Genomic DNA, 23269 nt, shown 5'->3' on the forward strand with positions numbered 1-23269 from the left:
GAGCATAACGTGAGAGAAAGAGAGAAAAGTAAGGAAAAACAATAAGGAAATTGAGAGAATAACTTTATAAACTTGCAAGTTCAACCTATAAAACACTAAATCAAGTGAAGGAAGGAGGATTTGAGAAGGGGAGTTCAACTAACTTTGGAAGATAAGAGAAATTGGAAGAAAAGCAATAGGTAAGCATGAGAAGTTTGGATTTAATGTTTGATTTAGATGTTTTCCTAAGCTTATTTGATTAAGTTAGGAAGTAATTTCATGGAATTTTACCTTAGTTTCCCTTAAATCCTAGATTTTTGAATTTAGGGTTCTTATATGAATTTGGGGGAATTAGGAGGGGAAGGAAAAATGATGAAATTGAAGTGGAATAGAATGAAAACAAGTTGAAATAACAAGTAAATGAAGAAAATTTGGGGGAGGAAAAAGAAACATCACATTCGGCCAAATGAAGGAGAAAAATGGGAGAATGAGTTTTGATGTTAATGTTTAGAAGAAAAAAAAAACCATGTTTAATCATGATAAATGAAAATGTGAGAGAGACTAAATGAAGAGATAGCATTTAAGTTGAGAAAATAATAATAATTATTATAATTATAAGTAAATTCAAATTAAAAGAGAAATAAACTAGTTAAAAGAAAATATGAAGACAAGATGTCTAAATTGTGTTTGAATATAGTATTTAGATAAAATAAATAATATGATGTGAGGGTATAAAGAATAGAAGAATTATTTGATGGAGGAATTATGAACATAGAGTAAGCAAAGAAGTAGCTTGAGTTAAATATGAGGTTGTATGTAAAATAATGATGTTATATTTGAGAATGAATTTTTATTAGAACAAATTACAAATAAAAATATTACGTGCTTTGTGTTTCGGCACGTAAGAAAAATATTGATGGACTAATGATATAATGACACTTGATTGATTCAGGAGTTGTGTCTGGAGCTGGTTATCAGACAAGAGGAGCTGGGTCATCCCGAGCAGAAGATAGGTGATTCGTCACCTTATTTTGTAATTTTTAGTTTCCCTAATTATCTATGTTGCTTATTTAATTGATATTAAACGAATGGAGCAAATGAATAATTTGAGTTATGATTATGTGAATTATCGGTAAATTATGTGAAATTACCGGTTTTATTAGTTAACAAAGAGGTTAACTGGATATGAGGTAATTCGTATGGAATTACCGGATTGTTTGGCTAATAAAAGAGATTAGCCGGATGCTGGGTAATTCAAATGGAATTACCGGATTGATTGGCTAACAAAAGAGATTAGCCGAATATTAGGTAATTCATATGGAATTACCGGATTGATTTTGCTAACCAAAATGGGTTAGCCGGATTTTGGGTAATCAAGAGAATTACCGGGTTTATTGGTTAACAAAGAGATTAACCGGATAAGGAGTAATTCATATGGAATTACCGGATTGATTGGCTAACAAAAGAGGTTAGCCGGATGATGGGTAATTCGAATGGAATTACTGGATCTATTGGTAACCGAGGAAGGAAAACTAAATTTCTAAATAGTTATATGGAAGTGTTAGATTTATTTGGTAATTAAGATGAGTTAGCTGGATTTTTAAGTTTTGAAACGATTATGTAAATTATGGGATTAAGTTAGATTGAAGTAGAAGTATTAAATTTCAAAGATTAAGAGTAATTAATTTATATTAGACTAATATAGTGAGTAAGTTAATTAATATGGTTATTGTTGAAACAGGTACACCGCGAGGTAATGCAGATCGTTAGATGTAGGAATTCTCCTGTTTATGAATTACCATTTTGGAATATAATATTCATGTCTTTACTTTCAGTGTAAATCCTTTTGTGTTGCAAAAATCAAGTAGAAGGTGTAATATGTAGTGGATGTATTATATATATATATATATATATATATAGTTGTTAGTATGACCAAATCATTTTCAAAATGATAAGATAAGATTTATTATAAATATAATATGACTCTTAATCTTAATGTTGTATTTATGTAGTTTAAAGGCATATATGTAGTTAGTTAGCATTTATTATGTTTGTGATGAATTTGTTTATCTTTTGAGTTGTTTTGGTAGTACATTTATGTTGATTTACTAATTGATATTATGAGACTTGAATATATTGATAAGTATAAGTATTGAGTTATTGTTTGATGAATGGAATGTGATCCAGGATGATTGGATCAAGATGGAAGTCGTAATGACATATAATAGAAGTGTTTTCGATAACTTGGTACCCACAAAAATAGAGAAAACTCTGCCGAAATTTCAAAAAAAAAATCCCATAAATTTAGACATATTACCCAATACTTGACATTGGTAAAGAAATGTTTGGAGATTTCATGACATTACGATTTGAGGGTGTTACAAATAGAGTCTCTACGTCATCGAGTTTAATCCTAACAATTCTGAAGTTTAAATTTTAGCATCATATTTATTTTACACTTTGTATCTTTAATACTCGAGAGTGTACTCTAATGTGTAATTTTACACCCCCATGTATTAAAAGTCAACATTTGAACCCTAATATAAAATACACAAAATGTTTGGTAAAGGGTTTTTGACATTTTGGCCAAATCCTATCGGATAATTATAAACCAGTTACGATATCTATTTTTTGGATTTTTTAAAATATGAGAAAGATGCAATTTTGTCTTTTTTATGAAAATATGCTTGGAAAAAGTTTTAGGATTTGACCGTGTTCATGAAAACAAAAATATTTTTTTGTTTTTTGAAAGGGAAAATTCATTTAAAAGTTTTTTTAATTTTTTAATTTTTTTTTAGAAATATTTCAGAGAAAATTGAGTATTTTAATACCGGATCTGTATCTTATAGCATAAAAATATAACCCAATATTAAACAAAATTGGTAGAAAAACACGCAAGAAAATTAGAAATATTTATTATATTCATGTAACTATATATTTATTAATAATAAAGGCTAATTTATCTTTAATATTCATATAATATTATATTAATGAATCTAATATTTAATTTATGAATCTAGAGTAAAGATAAAGTTCCTGGGAAAAAATGATTTGCAAAGAAAATTATAAAGTTGTTATAATTATGAGATTTGTATTGCATCAAAATATTATTCCTAAAATGTTTCTGGTCGATGCTCTCTTAAATATTAGATATTTATTAAAGTCGTTAAGACTGATACATAATATGTTCTTTTTTTATGAAAAGAAATAGTTGTTCTCATAAGCTGAAGTATAAGAGATACCTAAATCTAATATGTATGTTCTTGTCATAAGACATATACACTGAACTTATCCACATGAGAATTTTATATGGAGAAATCACATGTGTCTATAGAAAGGCTCATGTGACAGTTGTGTAAGTAGTCCTTAGACTTGAAATGGGTAGACAATAGATATAACATAAACTATATGATCAAAAAAGAATTCATCACCCTAGGTGAAGTAGAGAAAATGTTCTATATGTTCTCAAATAGTATTGATTATTAAATCCTTGCGCATGGTGAAATGAGATTTGAAAAGAGTTTCAGATCTTATTTAAAAGATCAAAGACTATAATGTTGTGAACAAATATGATTTGACATAACAAACACACTCCGTGCTAAAATGTTTAAATAGAAACATTATTGATGAAGGGATAATAATTACACTAAGAAATCGGTTACTAAAAGGTTAAGTCAAACCACTTATGATTTTCCTAATATTTGAGGGTCATGACACGTTGTTAGATGGTGCACTTGATCTTTAAATATAACTTAATCAATTATTGAATTGATAATAAATTAAATTAGTTGATTTATTTAATTCTATTTATTTAGAATTATAATTTATATTTAGGTCAACATATTAAAAACCTAACGAGTCATATACATTATAAACCATTAATCAGAAATTAAACTAGGGTAATTATTCAAGTGTGATTTGATTGAAAATAATTTTAGAAATTAAGCACTAGAATGTATTTAATTCAGGGATTATAATTCCAGTCATAGAATAATCAAGTAGGGACTTGATTGATTAAATTTCTAAGACTATCCTTAAATAATATATGAATATTATTTAAGAGGCAAATATATATTTTTCCATGTATAGGGTTTTTAGGATTCCTTAAAAGTATGCATTTTATTTTTGAGAGGTTGTCTATTACAGAAAAACTATGCAAGTCACATAATAAAGAGCTAGCACTCCAGGTATAACAATTTCTCTTTTCTAAATAGAGATTTAAGATATTTCTCATTGGTGGTTCGTGTGGATTATCGTTGGAGGCTAGACAATTGGACGACTTGTGGTTTGCGACAACCCAACCTTTAAGGAATTATTCAAAGCCAGAGAAGATCAGATCTTTAAGTAATAAATCCCTAAACAACTCTAGATCTATCTAACAGGATTTTAGAGACTCCCAAATATTATTTTAAATTTATCATTTTTATTGCGTGTATAAATTACGGCAACCCAATAAATCTAAATACTACCGCATTCTTAATATTCTTCAAAAAAAAATTATACTAGAAAGCTAAGTAACCCTAGTTTTCTTAATAGGTCACACATAAACTCAATTTAAATAATACACAAATCAAGGCCTTCTTTTCATTATTTATTACCCTATTGAAGTCCTTCTTAGCCCATATATATCGAAGAATCAATTGAAAGTCTCTTTGAACCTCTTAGCCCTAGACCAATTGGAACCTCCAATGGATCTTTTGGTATTGCTTGGATCGCAACAGATATACAGAGTATCGTTGAATGATGAAAGTTAAAAAAAAAAAAAGGTCTTAATGTTGCGTTTGAAATTGATAAAGAGAAGTGAAAAATCTAGTAATGATTCCATTGTCAATGTTATTATTATTTTTTTAATATTTACATCACATGTTGTATTTCTCCAGGTCCATCGTATTCACGCCAAGAGTGATTCCTACTTTATTCCATCTTCTATTAGCTAGACTAGGAACATTATATGTGTATTTTGAAACCATGTAAACTTTTGGTAACTTGTAATTTAATGATAAGCTTTTGGTGTGTGTGTGTGTGTGTGTGTGTGTGTGTGTGTGTGTGTTAAGGCTTTTTTAGACGCAATTTATGATGTGTATTGTTGTATGGAATTTGTGATGTGAAGATTATAAATGTTGTGATTAAGATCCATGATGATTGGATCAAAATTGAGGAAAGATTTATAGGAATAAAACAAGTTTATATCAATAACTTGAGACCTCCCAATATAGGGGAGACTCTATTGAAATTTTAGTATATTTTTTATTGACTTACATATACAAAAAAAAATCCCACGTAATATTGTTTAGGTGTTGTCCTAGAAATTGAACTATTATAAATACTCTTGGTATTCACTACCATCAGAGTTAGGAATATTGATGCTAGAATTGAGAATTATTTTGAACTCCAATATTCAGTGACATCAAAGTTAGGAATATCGTGCCTTTTTTTCATGTAATACTTACCAACACCAGAGTTGAAAGTCTTTGTAGTTGAATATTCACTAACATCAGAGTTAGGAATATTAGAGGCAGACCATCAATAACATAACACAACAGACCCTTAGCAATTTAAGACAAAATCAGCAATGCAGCCTACCTTAGGTGGGATGTTTTCGGGGTGATAGTATCTTTCCTTTTACGTAACCAGTCCCGTATCATAAAATCTTTCTTGACAAGTTAAGGTTTCTAGTGACCATAATACTAGGTGATGACTTCTTAAATAAGACTTTTCCCTCTAAGAACAAGATGTCATCCCTTGCATGGATCATGTCATTCTCTCTCTAATAAATATTCATCCTTCAATATTTAATAGGAATAATGGATACTTCATCAACCTCTTGTTTAAGCTTTCAATGCTTTTTCCTTGCCAACACTCGTCTTTAACAACAATGTATGAAAGTAGCAACCCTTTTCTTTCATCTTGCATTCTTTTCGCATTGATGCTTATCTCTTTCTAAAGTTTGCCTAGCATTAATTAATTATTTTAAATCATCAAGTTATTTCTACACCACCCCTAGCATACATGATAGGCTTTTGTGTTCTTTAGCTAGAACCCTTATTTGTTTGTCCCTCTCCCTCGGTGATAATGCTTCATTGAATTTATAATTTGTTTGTTTTTTCCTTTATTTTCTTATTCTAAGTTGACAAAGTTGACATATACAAAAAAAAAATTATCACAAACCTTAAAATGCTAATGACAGTACAGAACATTAGAAAAAATCAAGGAATAGAGTAAACTGACCCAAAACAAATATGGATAGAAACAAGAGATTAGACGCATAAATAAACCAAACAATGAAAGATTAAAAGTGATATAACCTAATTTTTAAAGCCAAGCTCAAATACCAACTTATTCGAACCTCGTGAATATATTGATCCAGAAACCCACAAACAAGATCGATGATTAGTACTTAAAAGTGCATTTTTATCAAGGTTCTATATCATCATTTTGCACTTGAAGTATCAATAACTTCTTAACTAAAGCATGTTTTATACTAACATATCTAATAATATAAGATACCTTTAATTTATGGTAAATGTTCATCTTAAATGCAGGCCTATCACATAAATGAAAGAATTGATTGATGAGTTGAAGTACTGAAATTGAAAGGACAAAGAGATGGCCAAACTTAGAAAAGAGATGATTGGTGCAGTCCAAACCGGAACACTGTTTGATAATTGGGTGATATCTGGAGCTGTAGATCTCGGATTTAGGTCTATTTTATATGGAGCCCAAGATTTAACAAGGCCGTTTTCAAGTCCAAATTATAGCAACAACAAAGAAGTCTGAATCTGTATTGCAGCCCAGACACTGTTCAGTGTTCAGCCCATATCTCGAGTTCTAGAAATCCAAATGATCTCAAATTTTTATCCTGGAAAGATGAGACAATTCCCTAGAACTTTCATGATTTAAGTTTGTTCCAATTATGACGTCATCAATGACGTTTTTGGCAGACAAGAAGATAAGAATTGTCACCAAGTCAAGATGTGGCCACCCACTCATCAATTAGTCAACAAATCAATAGTTCCGAATTTTGGCCTATAAAAGGAGGCATTTGCCATGTTTTTAGGCATCTTGGTGTTTAGATCAAGATCATGCTCTTGCTCTCTCTTTATATTTTGTAATGCTTAAGTTTTGCTTATATTAATTTCTTGCTTATGCTTTTCATTTCCTTTCCTTGTTTATTTATGTTTCTTTCTTTCATTATGTGTTGCTAAGTTAATTATGTCAAGGTGAAAAGGGTACACGAATGGTGTAAGAATAAGTATAATATAAACTTAACATGGACCTTAATGTTGGATACTAACACGCTTTATATTTGTTATCTTGTTCACTTTTAATACTTTGCTTGTTAAATGGTTAATCTAGATTTATGTTGTATAACACTTGGTACAACAAATACTTGGCACTTTCATAGCCCATACTGTATGGTATAACCGACACCTGAGCTATGAAAGGAACTTGATTTGTTGTTAACATACGTTATAATCATGAATGCCTGACAACATTTACAAGTATTAGCATTATTCGAATAAGATAACTAATGTAATCATGTTAACAATTTATAATCTGATTGGAACCTCCTTTGTGTGTGGTTTCCAGTTGATTAATAAGAGTTTATACTATACTTGTTTGACGTACCATTAGTGGATCCTCTAACCTTGACATTTGTTGTTATTATTGTTGAATCCTTACATTAATCTTACATCTCAAAGTTCTCATCAACTTCTTCTTCTTCTTCTTCTTCTTCTTCTTTATTATTATTATTATTATTACTATTATTGTTGTTGTTATTGTGTTGTTGTTAACTATAATTTATACAATTAACCTCCCTGTGGTTCGATCCCGGTCTTGCCGGGTTATTTATTACTTTGACACTCCTGCACTTTGGAGAAGACATCAATCTTTTGGTCGTGTCAATCGACATAATCTTGGAAAGCCAGAAATTAGATTTGATAAAAAAAAAGTGATAGAATAATTACCTTGGACTAAGACACCAACATTATTGGAGTTTGAACCCCTATATAATGATTAGCAAATCATGAATGAGAAGTATAAGGAAGATGCCATGAAGACATGTGTTCTTTGATAAGTCAAATTTAGTTCTTTCAATAACTAAAAAATTGTTAGAATACCTTATAACACACAAGCAAAGCTATGGAAAAAAACATTAATAATCATCCAACTAAAATAAGTTCATATAATAGAGTATTTATACTCAGATAATCCTAATGGATCATAAACCCAAGGCCTAAAACAAAGCCCAACAAAAAAATAAAGCCTAAAACACTTAACAATAACTAAAGGGTAACCATGAACCCAAATAAAAAAATAATGACAATAATGCAAATCCCAAATAATAAATATAGTTCTTTATAAAAACAAGTTTAAATAGCCCAAAACAATTTCCTTCCTTACCTAGAATTCCTTATGGTCGAATTTAGCATCCTAGAAAGCCTAAGATAGTTTTAGGTGCCCTTGATGTCCCAAATTAGTTAGGAAAACTCTTCTTTTAATTATTGAATCAAATCCCCAATTTTTTCGCCACCCTTTAGTTTTCTTATATAGCATGAAAGCCCTATAATTCATGGAAAGACAATGACACATGTTGTTATCTATTTTGGAGGCCCATATAAAAATACAAAAAAAATAGAAAAGAGAAAAAAACCAAAAAAATAAAAAAGGAAATACAAAATAAAAATTGAAAAGGTTGAAAAAATAATATATATTATTGGAGAGGACATGAAGAATGCCTCAAAAAATTATCGAAGACTGGTTGGAGAGGGTCAAAATATACAAGTTGGAAAATTTAGCAGTCCAATATGGACTGGTGAAGGCTCCATGAATTAGGAAATTGAATTTGGGAAGAAAATTTCAAAATTGGATGTTTAAGAACTCAATTGAATTTTTTTTAGGGTTTAATTGAATATATTGAAGGCTCAATTAAATGAAAATTGATTTTTGAATTCAATTTAGGCTATAATTGGAAGAAATTGAAGTCTAGAGGTTAAATTGCAATTTTAAAAGGCTAATTTGATTAAATCAGGGATTTAATTTAATAAATATTAAAGTTTTATGAGTAATTAGAAACTTAATTAAAGAAATTCAAAACTAAGGACCAAAACAAAAAATATGTGCGGTTTCAGGGACTGAAATAGATGAATTCATTAAAGAAGTTCAAAACCAAAAACCAAACTGTAAAAAGCGTAAGAATGAAGGGATTTGAATTGACAAAATCAAGGACTTAACTGCTTAAATTCAAAAGTTATAAGTTAATTACTAGTGCAATTAAAAGAAATCAAATAATCATGGACTAAATTTAATTTTAGCCAAATCCAAAGTTAAAAACCCTAATTTATTAGTGGTTAAACTAGATGACATGCAACAATTGGAATAGAAGGTAAACGACATGTAGTCTATCCACTATTCATCTTCTTCTTTGGCAATTTTGGGCTGATTAAGTTGACATCTTTAAATGAATGAATGTGAAGTTATAGACCTTTAAATTAAACAAGGTTAGATTCAAACGAAATGTATGACTCCCCTTTACCAACTTTAGGTGGTATCTGATGACAATGACATTATAGTTGCTCTGACAAGGCTTTGAAAGTGGTTAGCTCAGTCAACCATGAATGTGATACATGTTGTGCAAAACCACAGGATTTCTTCGTATATTCACATTTTAAATCTTCTCAATGGGTTCTTATCAAGAGTTGACCATGTTTATCTCAAGTTCAATAGGCTGGAAACAACTTCTTAGCCTCTAAGTTTATCAAAACCACCAACAATCCCCAAAACCAAGTTTGTTGCAAAACCACCATTGTAAAACCATTGTGATCTAGAGCTTTTAGCTATTAAAACCATTCTAAAACCCTTCCATGTTGATCAAAGGGTCAATCATTGATCAATCCTTGATTGAATCCATTAAAAAATCTTAGCAAAAACCTATAAATACCTATTAATAATCTAGAGAAAAGGAAGGAGAAAAAAAAGAGAAAAAAATATAGACAAAGAGATCCTAGTTATGAAAGTTCACAAGCCTAGCATGAGGGTTTCTTTATATTTGGAAAGGTAGATATTTGTGGAGGCAAAATTTTTCAAAAGAGAGCAAAAAGGATAATAGCCATTAATTGAAACTTTGAAGGTATAAACCATCTCTAAACTAGCAGGTGATGTCTATGAGGCACCTATAGCTCTTCCTTGCTTGTTTGAATGATGTTTTGAACTTGTTTGGGTGTTACATTGTGTTGAGCTTGGATTTTAATTAATGCATAAAAATGTTATTTTTCTTTACTTAATTATGATTTGAGTTTGTTGTTGATGTTACTAGATGCCAATAAGATATGTTTGTGGTTTTGTTTTTTAATGCAGTATTTTTGGAACTTGCCTAAAAGTGGAAGTAGGCTTTTGATGTTTGCTTTGATACATGCTCTTGGTTTCTAGGTTTGTGCGAGTTCTATTGAGTGTTAAAATGCTAGTTATGAACATCAAATTATCAAATATGCTTACTATTTTAATTTGGAAGTTTTGAGAATTGGAATATTAGGCAGCTTTTGATGATTTAGTGTTGTTTCTTGTTCATGTTTGCTTAATCATGTGTAACAATGGTAATGTGGTTTGTGTGAACAAAACAAAACTTGGTTTCTAGGCTTACAAGGTAAAATTTTGGGTTTGGCAGTAGTTGGAATATTTCTAGGCAATTCTGTTATTTTGTTTTTCGTGTTCTTGGGAAGAACATTGCCCTGACTTCATGATTTGGACAAGTTTTGGTTCAATTTTATGCACCAGCAATTTTACGAGACATGATTAATTAATAATCAAGGCTTAATTCACATCAATAACTTTTTTTTTTAGTTTTAATCATAAGGTTTTGTTTTTTGCTCTGAAACCTATTTTGATCAAATCGTGATTATTGGTTGATAATCGATGATGTTTGATGTTTGATTATTGTTCAGTGATTAATTTTCAACATGCCTATGTCCTTGGATTGTTCATATCTGATCTAGATTTTGATTCATGTTTACAAGACATGTTTTTCGTGTTCTTGAGTTTTATAAGTTTTGATCCATTTTTGAAAAAAAAATTTCATGTTTTTTGTGTTTTTTTACAAGTTTGATCTATTTGGTTTTAATTTTGGTTTTAGTTTGTTTTTTTGGTCAAACTAGTGTTTTTGGTTAGATTTATGGTCGAACCAAAAATTTCAAGTCAACCTAATAGTTCGAGTCATTTGGGAAATGTCTTGTTTGGTTTTATAAAGGATTTTTTGGCTTAAGGGTGTGTTTGACAAATATGCCTTTATACATATTTTGACAGTTTTATTTAAAGAAAAAAATATTTTTTACCAAACAAAGCCTTATAAAAATAATATAAAAAATATTTTACAACAATAAATTATTTTTTTCATACCACCAAAAATTCTAAAAATTATTTTAGCATTTTTTTAAAATTTAAAGTACTTTGGCATGTTTTAGAAAAAAAAAGGTTTTGCTTGGATTTTACAAGAAGTCTAGGATAAAAAAAATCCTAAAAGAATTTTAGTCTCATTTCAAAAATATTAAAAACTTATTTTTTTGCGAGAAAATATAGTAATCACTTTTAATATAAGAAAAAGAATATATATATATATATATATATATATATATATATATCATAATTTAAAGTATTTTGCTTTAAATTGTAATTTATTCTCATTCTTACTAGTTTACAATTAAGTTATTTTATTAAATAAATTACCATATCAAGTAATGCACTGTCATTTATAATATATATAATTTAATAATTATAAAAAATTAAGAATTTAAATTTAATATCATCAAAATATAGAATGCATAGTTTATTCATTTTTTTCCATTTAGAGATATAAATTATCTCAATTAAATTCTTATTATTAAATTACTCTAAAAGTGATTAATTGAGTTGAATTATTATGTTTTGGGTAGTACAATATGGAATGAGTTTAAAATAATATAAAAATCATTTTTAAACAAATTTTGTTTTCAAGCTTTTTGATGAGATAAATTATAAGCTAAACATTTTTTATAGACATGGGAATTATCTAAGTACGGATATAATCAAATTATTAAGAATTTAATTATTTATAAAAAATAATTCATATTAGCTATTTGACTCGTGCTTTATCATGGGTTGAATATTTTTTTCTTTTTTAAAAAAAGTTTATATATAGATTTTTACGATGTGTTTCTGTATATAAAAAAAATCCTATCAAAATTCAAAAACTTTATGCATTCTTCTAATTGCAACAAGAACTATTTATGCAACAAAAAAATTACCAAGCTCGATCCCTATCTAGCAAAAGTTAATTAGCTAAATTTGTGATTTGGGTTATGGACTCAATTGTGTTCAACAATTTTTTTTATAAGTTTTGATCTAAAATAGACAACTACAAAATCAAGAATCAACAAAATATCAAAGTGATTGGAAAAAAAATCAAACCAAAACAAATTATGTTGCTCAATTAATAATCAACCAGAAATTAAAAAAAAAAAGAAAAAAAATGCAATTATATTGGATAAAAATGAAAAAAAGGCCCAATCTCTTGGGTTAGGAAGATTTAGAGTTCCTGAGTTTCTAGAAAAAAGCCAAGACGCGCGGGTATGAGCCTTATTATTATTAAAAAATTTTAAGGATCGTCCTCCCTTTAATGCTTTGAAAAAAAATAGCAGGCGATGCGTCATTTACACTACCTAGATTTAGACAATCTCTAGTCATTGGAAAATTAGGCTAGTTTGTTTCAAACCAGGAAAAACCTATTTTCATCTATATTTCAACCTAAAAAAAAACTCACACCTTCTAAAACATATTCATAACATCCAACAACCCAAAAAATAGCTTCAAAACCCACCATCAACGCAAAATAATTTTTTTTCAAGTGCATATCTACCATTTGAAACAAGTTTAAGGAAAAAAACGCTTTGTATAAATTTTTCATCAAAAGAAATCAATTGAGATTAAAACCATTTGTTTTCATGGTTAAAATCGATTTCAATCTGGACTTTATCTTTTAATTACCAAAATTCAGCTATTTTTTCTCTCCTTTGTCAAACCAAATACCAAAAAATAAAGAAAATAAAGTTTGAAACTAAAATTAAATTTCATATATTTTTAGGAACTGTAAGTTTATAATTTGAAAAGTTAAAGGATTAAAATGTATGTTTAGCTTTAAGGTTAGAAAAACAATTTTTTTTAGCTTTTTTTTTAATAAATATACTTTAATTTTTCATTAATTTAGATTTATAAAAATATATAAAAATATAAACTGAAAAAACAAATCAGTGAGGTAATTCATTTTGATTTGTTACATTTCTGTTTGAGATTGTGGTAGCGGTTGCGGTTCAAAGTGTTTTTTACTTAGAAATGCATTAAAATAATATATTTTTTTATTTTTAAAAAATTATTTTTGATATCTATTCATTAAAATGATTTGAAAATAAAAAAAATAATTTTTAATAAAAAAAAAATTAAAATTAAAAAAAATACAGTTTATACTGCATTTCTATACATGCTCTAACGAATATCGTGTAACAATACTTATCTCGGAGGTTTTTTTTTAATATTAATTTTTAATTAATATGTTAAGCTAGGCTTAGGCCTAGGGGCGTCAACACTGCAATTGTCTTGCAAGGCAATAAAAGAAAAAAGAGAGAATAAACACGGAAGTTAAAACGTAAGAAGGCAATGGGGAGCGAGAACGAGCCAGCGAAACTACTGTTACCGTACCTGCAAAGAGCCGATGAGCTACAGAAACATGAAACTCTCGTCGCTTATTACTGTGAGTCTTTTCAATTTCTTAAACCCTAAGGTTTTCTCTCTCAATTTCTCTTTGAATTGAGAAAACTTGTTTTTTCATCTTTGTTCTGTCAATCTAATCAGGTCGATTATATGCGATGGAGAAAGGATTGAGGATTCCACAAAATGAACGGACTAAGACTACTAATTCTCTCCTTATTTCTCTCATGAATCAGCTCGAAAAGGTTCTCTCTCATCATTATTTTTCTTTGTTATTTTCATTATTTTTTAAAGTATGTTTTCTTCTTTTTTTTGTTGAATTTTCAAGTTTTAAAATCCGGGTTTCTTTTCTTTTCGATTAATAAATTCTGGGTGGTGAAGCTTTATTCAACCGGGTTCTTATAATTTCCGAGTAAGTTGAACAAAATAAAGGGGAAGTAGTATGATACTTTTGTTGTTTTAATGTTAACAGATGTTAAGCATGCTTTTGTGATTTTAGGGTAGAAATAGTTCACACACACAAAGGATACTTTATGCTCGCCACTCTAAGGTACAAAACCAATCAAAACCAAAGAGATCTAAATATACAGATTTACTCACCACTTTAGAGATACAAGTTTAAGAATAAAAGTTCACTTCTCATAAGGTGATACAAAACTGAATAAGGTGCCATAAGGCCAAGTCATAGTTTTTTTAATTCAATTTTTTAACCAAAGATCATTAATACATGGTTTGGATGATCATTATACACTTGGAAAAACCCTCGAAGTCTAAGGATAAACCAAAATGACAGATTGAGACTAAAATAAATGACTTAAATAGAAAACTTGGCAAATAATAAATAACACAGGTTTTGATTTATTGGAAACACAAATAGGCACATAGAAAGCTTAAAAACCAAAACAACCATATGTACATAACTCCAATGCATGCATTGTTGGATAATATGAAAAGATCACGTTAATATGAAAAGATCACGTTCTAAACTTTAAAATCACATAGGATAAACTTCTTTTCCCATGCGATGAAGATTTGCAAATTTGAGTTCAAAGTTGGCCCACACTGACAATAAACAACATCAAGAACTTCATTCATTTGCATGGCCAACCTAAACTCAAGTAGCCCAACATCAATAGCACCATTAGACACTTCTATGTCACTGAGCGTCACCGTCACCTCATAATGGACCAGGTTGCTTAATCTGAATGTTTAAAATCAATGGTTGGAATCTGCTTTGTAGCTTAAACCAGTGCTTGTGTTCTTGCTACCTGTAATGCCCTCACACTCTTCAAAGCTTTCCTCGTTCAGAAAATTTTCTCTTTTTAATTGTGAAAATACCTTTTGTGCTTGTGCTAAGCAATTCAACATGTTTGGTTACTATTTTTCAGGCTATAGTGTTGCCTACTGATTATTTTTCTTTGGTTGGTTGTTATTCTGGTCTGAGGAGTTTGAAAATTTGATAGAGTAAATGTTGTTTCTTGAAAAAAATAAATAATAGAAAACAGTATTCTGTATTCATGAAGCGTTTTAATTTATTATCTCAGAAAGTATTTACTTTGCCTTTATATTCGAATAAGTCCTAAATTTGTAGCAGCTTCAAACTAACATTGGGGTTATTCATATTTCAATAATGAATGTTCTTATTTCTGGAATTGTGATTTAAAACAATGCTCTGAAAATTACGATTTTCATTTATACTATTATATAAAGATACAAAATTATTATACTAGCGGATGCTTCCAGATGTTTCATGTCATGTATTGGATTGATAGATCTACCCAGTCTTTGTTGAGGATTTAATGGGGGAAAGGAAACTTATGCTATCCCTTTATATTGTTCCTTGCATACTTGTGTTTGAGCAATGGTTAATCATGTGCTTTATATTTAAAATGTCTTTGATCACAGCTTCACTCATCACAGTGTGGGTTCGCTGTTTACAGGATAAGAAATCATTGAATTTGGGACCTGAAGACAATCTGTATCTTGAAGGATTTGCCTTGAATGTGTTTGGGAAGGCAGACAAACAAGATCGTGCTGGACGAGCTGATTTGTATGATGCATCTATTTTTTTCTCTCTTATTTGATTTTATTATCAACAGGGTGCATTGATGCATTATTTTTTTCTCTCCTATGTGATTATGTTATCAACATGGTTTATGTTTCTGATGCATCCAGGTGTACCTATAGCTGATATCTATTAGCAGAAATACCTTAATCATCACTCATCTACTTGTTACTAGTGAGGAACTGATGGAACTTGTTCCTTGAGATTCCCTCAGTGGCTGTCCTCATTCCTGACTGAACTAGTTTTAGTCACAACAGAATTCAAATGAAAAATCTAGCTTCATCCACTTGTGTAGTTTGTCTTGGGAGAGCTGAGGGCCTTTTATTTGGGACATTCATATAAAATGTCTTGCACAAATGCAAATTGGCATCTTATAATTATAATATGCCATTTAAGTTTTTGTTATGTGTTGCGTGTGCACTTGCATGTTTGTATGAGGCTTCACTCAAAATATATGCTTCAAAGCTTGCACCCCTTGCCAAGAGGATAAGAGAATTGGGGAATGTTGTCATCTAATTCCTTTTTAAGACTATGCAAGTGACAGCTTTCCAGAAGGATATTAAAACTATTCTTGTAATAATTTTGACGAGAGTAACTTAGGTGCATAGCATCATTATGCAAGCCCAAGCCAGGTCTTTTTTGGTGGCTTCACTTGGTTGTGGTAAGTCTGATACTATCTGATATGATTCATTGACAGGGAGCCTAAATACCTTGTATTGCACTCAATTGGTAATATTTTCCCTTTGGTGTGCCTTAATTTATTCATTGTTGTATTTATTGTTCCTCTGGGTTCTGTGACTATGCATTAATTACATGAATCTTTGAAAATCAATGCGTAATCATAAAGACTATGGCTGCTTTAATTAGATGATTGAATTTTTTAATGGTCGGATATGTCTATGCTCATCTAACATTTTTCACAAAATTGCTAAATTTGGATTTTCAAATTAAACTTTTATCTTGTTACAGGAATACTGCAAAAACATTTTATGCAGCAAGCATATTCTTTGAGATCATAACTCAATTTGGTGCACTTCAGCCTGATGTGAGTTCCTGTTTATCATATTTCCACTTGAAATCTATATTTGCTCTTTAAATTGTTCACATTTACTGCATGAATGCAAATATGGTTGGTTGGTCGAATGTTGTTAACACTTTTCACTCTTTTGCCAGCTTGAGCAGAAACAGAAGTATGCAGTTTGGAAAGCTGCAGACATAAGGAAAGCTCTGAAAGAAGGAAGGAAGCCCAACCCAGGCCCACCTGCTGATGATGAAAATCTATCAATTCCATCAAGCACACCTAGTGGTGGATATGTACGTTTCGAATATCAACAGTACCATAGTTAATCTTGTTTGCTGGAATGTAACATCATTTTTTTCCCCTGAATTTATTCAAAACCTGAAAGTTCTAAACAAAATGGGCGTGGGCATTTAGTGATTCTACATTCTTCTGCCCATTGTCATGAATATTATTGCTTATGGAGTCTCCTTATGAGCAGATCCCATAGGTTTTTTTTTTTTCTCCATTGATTTTAGCTTTATAGTTATTGCATTTGTTTTATTAGCAAGCTAGACATTCTGATAGAATCTTCTATGAAATGCTATTGTTTATTTAGTACTATGATTTGTCATAGTTTAAAAGTTCCTGGTAAATTGGCTCTGACATTGGACGAATAGATGGTCACTTAATTTAACAATAGAGTAGTATTAATTACCCTCATATTAGCACTCTCGATTTAGCTATCAGTCAATGCAAACCTGAGCATCTTCAGTGCTCATACTATAATTGTCCTTGCAGGATCTTGGACCAAGTGAATCTGCAGCTAGCAATGCTCGTCCAGAATCTGCAGCTAGCAATGCTCGTCCAGAATCTGATCCATCACCTCAGTTCCACGATCAACTTAATGATGAGCCCTATACAAACATTCCACCATCCCCTCTGTTCCATGATAAGGTAAACAACCACCATTCTGCACACGTTCCACCACCATCTCTGTTCTATGACTCAGCTAGCAACCAACATTCGACAGACACCCCTCCACCTTCTTTTTACCCTGCTGCTGGCTATCCTTCACAGGATTTTCATCCACCTCCTCCAGCAAGCAGATCAGAGAATTCTGCATATGCTCAACCATACCACCATCAATCCAACTCGCAAGAACCTCAACCACATTTGCCACAAAATTACCAATCTCATGAACCTTCCTCATACTCTTATCCCAACTTCCAGTCTTATCCAAGTTTCTCAGAGAGTAGTCTCCCATCAGTACCATCACATCACCCATCATACTATCAGGGTTCTGATTCTTCGCACACCCCCCAGCCGGCCCCTCCCACAAGCAGCTATTCATCAACTCCACAGTACGCTTCAAGCAGCATAATGAGGACCACCTCGGATCCTGCATCAACTTCTGCTAAGACATACCAATATGACATCAATTACCAACCACCTCCTGAGAAAATTGTAGAGGCACACAAAGCTGCAAGATTTGCAGTTGGAGCCTTGGCATTTGATGACGTGTCAGTTGCTGTGGACTACTTGAGGAAATCACTTGAATTGCTGACAAATCCATCAGTTGGGCAGTGAGTTTCTTTCTCTTATTTTTTTGTGGGTTGGATTCTGTGCTATCATTTGGTTTTGGCTTTTGTATGGCGTGAACTTAATATGTAAAGTGGTCGGATATTTGCACCAAAAGCTTTGCTGTTGATCATCTTGACCCATTGATGTGAATGAATGTTAATGGCTATTCTCGCTTCTTTGAAACATCTAAATTACTGATAGTTGACTTTGCTTGGTTTAGAGTGAAACCTTTTCCCATCATTTTGAAAATCTCTACGATGCGAATTTTTGCCTTTGTTTCTCCTAGCATTCTTAAAAAAGCATTTATTGCTGGAATATATGTCATTTGAGTACCAGGGCCAATGTGATCTTAGTTTGGAACCAAAATAATAAATATCAACTTTCTGCATTCAAGAACATGAGTGATGATCCAGCAACAACTTTGTAGTGACCTAAACATGTGCAGCCTGTCTTGGGCCCTTGGCTTGTCGGAATGCAGAAAGCAGTGATGGATATGGTAATGTGACTTGAATTCTCACCTAGAGGCACGAGTCACTGGGTGCCAAGAACTCTTCAAGATGATCGGTCAACATGGGGTTTTCTTTGCTTTTACTTGAAAACATTTAATTAAAGGATTAAATTTGTGTATGACTTAAATAATGATTAGCATGGTGTCAAGGCCTGCCCTAAGCTTTCGCATGACTCGTACCTGGAATTTTTATTTTTCAGTTCGCTTTCCAAGGAATGGAAGCTCATAGACGATTGATGCTTCCACTGTGAACAGCATTTGTATTATATAATTGCTTTTCAATAATTACCCTTGTAGTAGATTTGGACGCAGGGGAGAGTCGGGAGACAGGTAAATGATGTCCCCCTTAACATACGTAGGGGTTTCACTTCAATTTATCCTTCTGCCCTGAAGGTTTTGCAATCCTTGGGGCCAACATTAGGGGTTCAATCTTCTTTATAATATTTGATATGATCCTTATTAGAAAATTTATCTTGCCAATAGGGATTTTCTTTTTGCTCTATGAAGGTTTTGCTTTCATTATTGTTCATTCTTTATTCTTCTCCGCATACATACCTTGTTGATGCACTAAAACCATAGAAAATTGCTTGCTTGCACCTCAAAAACTCGTCAAATCATTGTTGATGCAAACGCAGTTCATTTAGGATCTTCATTTGTATTGGATGTGACTCCAAGGACTTCAATTTTCTTTGGAAATCCCCACTTTACATCAATTTTCATCTCACGGTGAAGACGATTACAATAGTTTCCTCTCTTTATTTTGATAGCGCACAATGGTCTCCATATGGAATGAAGGCAACCATAACGCTTTCCATTCAAATGGAAATAACAACATAATGGTTTCCTTTCATAAGAAACAACAATACAATGTTAAAACTGGGTTCTCAATGTAAAATGTCAAGCAGACGGTTCCATAAAAAGATACAATGCTCGCATAGTGGAAAAAAAAGCTATACCTAATAACAAGGTATAAGCTATTAAGAAACTTTTCCCCCAATAGTTAGGTTTGTCTCCACTCATCTAATTCTAGCAATAGTTGCGATTTTAGATTTGCAACTCCATCAAATAAATGTTAAAACTACATTTTTAAATGGAAAATTAGATAAAAAGATCTATATGAATTAACAAGTAGTTTTATTATAATGGGTCAGGAGCTCAAAGTTTATAGACTCCACGTATCTATTTATAGACTGAAAAAATCATCCAATAATGGTATCTTTGTTTATTAAGCCATCATCACTGATGGGTTTATGATGATTACGGACTTTTTTATTAGGGACCGATCTAAAAAACTTATAGATTTATCTCAAGAAACTTACATGAAAAAGATTCTATAATAATTTCTTATGTAAAATTGCAAATTCATAGACACCTATGTCACAAAAAGCAAGAACTTGAGTCTCAAAGATTTCCCTAAAACTTTTGAAGAAAAGGAGAAAATGACCCATATAACTCCATACTTTTTAACGGGATTTGCACCTTTTCAATAATTATGTTAGTGAAAAATAAGGGTTATATATATAAACCTCAAACTCATCCTTTTGCAGTCGCATTAGCTAATGATAATGGTAAACAATTTAAATAAAAAATAAAAAATAAATAACAACACGTTGTAGAATACACATAATATCATATTCCCATAACAAGGTATTCACCATTCCCATAATCACTATTCTTACAATCTATATATCATTGCTTTCTTAATATACATATAATAACTTATTCTATCATATTAACTAATTTTGCAAACTTTTCCCCAAAATAAAATAATCATCAAAGATCTTAACACGGTAGAAGGATGGGAAAACACCTATAGAAGATTTCATGACAATTTTAATTTCTTCAACAATCTATATACTTTACAAACTATATAATTTTTATTTTTTTCAAAACATATTTAATAAATAATTAATATAAGATATATCTATTTATATCTTCTTTAAAATACCTATATTTTATGTCATTTTAAATAAATATAAAGGTTCTTATAATGAAAAGAAATTAATGATTTATGTAACAAAAACTATTTCTAAATTAAAAGTAAAATAGTCAAGATGACTAATTATATATATATATATATAGTCATCTTAGATAATTTCCCTATAATTATTTTTTTTACTTGAAATGAAATTCACCGGACTTAGATAATTTCCTAAATCCTAGCTAGGACTATATATTATATAGTCCTTCATCCATATTATACAGTCCTTCATCCATATAATTAGTAAATGAAATGAGAAAGTCACGTGAAACCTCTCAAAGCTTCCCCAGAAGACATTTTTAGTGCTGTGCCAACACATGTAGACTCGTATTTGCCATCAATCTAACTCAACAACGCTAACTAATAGCCATTTTATTTTAGGCTATAAGCCCTGATCTTTCTCTCCATCTAATTCCTTACAATCTCTAAGCGTATATAAGCATGCATTCATACATTAATTGTTGCCAGAATTCATACTTTCGATAGTAGAAAAACAGGTTTCGATTATAAGCAGGTAGACTGATCTTGTTTTTGCTTGCATTTACACGCTAGAGAAGATGATGAAGAAGATGAAATGCATGCAAAAATGGGGGGATGTTGCGCCAGCACTCTTAATATCTCAACAAAGATCACGCTCTTCTTTTCCAAGATTGGATACCATTATCGAAGAGGGATCTGGAAACAATGGAGTTGTAGCCATGCCCAAGAGAGTGTTGTTTCTTCTTCCTATTGTTGCTTCTTTGATCTCATATTTCTTGATGCATGGTCGTTATTTCAGGTGAACATGTAATTTATAGGCACATGTAATGATTTTTGTATCTTCGTTATGATACTTAATGTATTTTATGCGTGCCTTGCCTTGCATGGATTGAAATTTAATTAGCTTCATGGCATCATCTTCTTATCTTTTTTTTATTATTATTAACATAGATGTTCGAGTCAGCTTGCGTATATCTTAACTAATCTCACAAGCCCTAAAGTTAATAATCATATAAACATCTAGTGATCCTGAGATTTATAGAACTCGATCTGATAACTTCTAAAAAATAAACCTAAAACCTAATTAATTGAGCTACACCCCTTCAGGATTGACATCATTTTCTTTTCCTTTCTAACATTGATGATGAATGGTAATCCACTTGGCTTCATCTCTTTTTTTTTTCAATTATGATTTTCTATCAAACATCAAGGTTTTGATAGAATCACGATGTGCCTTTTGATTGATTATATATTTAATGTTGTGATATATTAAAAGGAAACAACTATTTTTAAGGAATTGATACTGTGAGTATCACTTATTTTTTAATTCAATAATAAACAAAACCAAACATGTCAAAAACTATATAGAAAAACAAAAAATAATAATAATTAATTTAATAAAATTATATCAAAAGTTTATAATAAAAATAATAAAATAGATATTTTATAAAAAGCAATCTGCTTATTATGTTTGTATATAAGTATTCATAATTAAAGTAATTATTAAAATTACTATAAAAAGCAATGAAATAACGCAAAAACTAAAAGATAAAGAGACATAAACTGATTTTAGAGTCTTGTTCTGATACCAACTGAAGCGAACCTCGTAAAAATAAAGATCTAAAAACCTATAATAAAGTAAATAAACAACCCAAGATAGCTAAGATTAGATTTGTAATTGAGCTTGACACAATAATAACTATATTAAGGCACCAAGAATACTATAAGTAGTCAACCCCCAACCAATGCCAATAATCGAGACGCAAACAAAAAGTATAGAAAACGCCATGAAGCTTGGTTAATTTTTCAATGATTTAGGATGAACGCCGCAAAGACAATTGATCTTTGATAAGTTCTTAAAAAAAATTCAATGAATAATCAAGAGTAAGAGCAAACTCTCAAACAGAAGTTTTATTTTTGAATAAATCAATCCATATTTTAATTTTTTTTAAAAAAAAAACCTAAATACATTCTAAACAATCCTATTAATGATAGGTAAAAAAAATCCTAAATAATACTGGAAAAATAATAAAAAAGTTCTAAATAAAATAGAAAACAATTCTAAATTAATTAGAAAACTAATACAAATCTCACATAATAACTTCTGAAACTTATCGCAAGGCCTTTTCGATGTCCGATTGACCTAACATTTTAAATCAATATAAAATAAGCCCTTTAAAATCTTTAGGTAAACTCTCAACTTGATCCAATGATTGGATCGAGAGTTATGCGTTATAATATAAAACTGGATAGTAGACATAATTATTCTGGAATCTAAATTTTTTTGGTCAACCTTTTCTTGTATCTTATCAGCTTCATTTGTCCAACATCATCCATAACCCACTTCCACGCCATGCCATCAACCACCATGATCTTCATTTTTTGGCAGATGTAATAAGTTTTAAGGGGATTTTAATTCCTTGATTCACCTTTGATAAAGGT

General features: G+C 30.5%; 1 protein-coding gene across 1 annotated transcript; it reads left to right on the forward strand.

The window, feature by feature from the left end:
• The first annotated feature begins 13586 nt into the window (after positions 1-13586).
• LOC7495316 (protein HOMOLOG OF MAMMALIAN LYST-INTERACTING PROTEIN 5) lies at positions 13587-18542 on the forward strand. Its single transcript, XM_006377176.3, has 6 exons — positions 13587-13756; positions 13858-13958; positions 15654-15763; positions 16748-16823; positions 16952-17092; positions 17577-18542. Exons 1-6 carry the CDS (start codon positions 13663-13665, stop codon positions 18363-18365), a joined length of 1311 nt encoding a protein of 436 aa, XP_006377238.2. The 5' UTR covers positions 13587-13662; the 3' UTR covers positions 18366-18542.
• Positions 18543-23269: the final 4727 nt, after the last annotated feature.

This window comes from Populus trichocarpa, chromosome 11 (assembly GCF_000002775.5).
Source record: "Populus trichocarpa isolate Nisqually-1 chromosome 11, P.trichocarpa_v4.1, whole genome shotgun sequence".
Taxonomy (NCBI): domain Eukaryota; kingdom Viridiplantae; phylum Streptophyta; class Magnoliopsida; order Malpighiales; family Salicaceae; genus Populus; species Populus trichocarpa.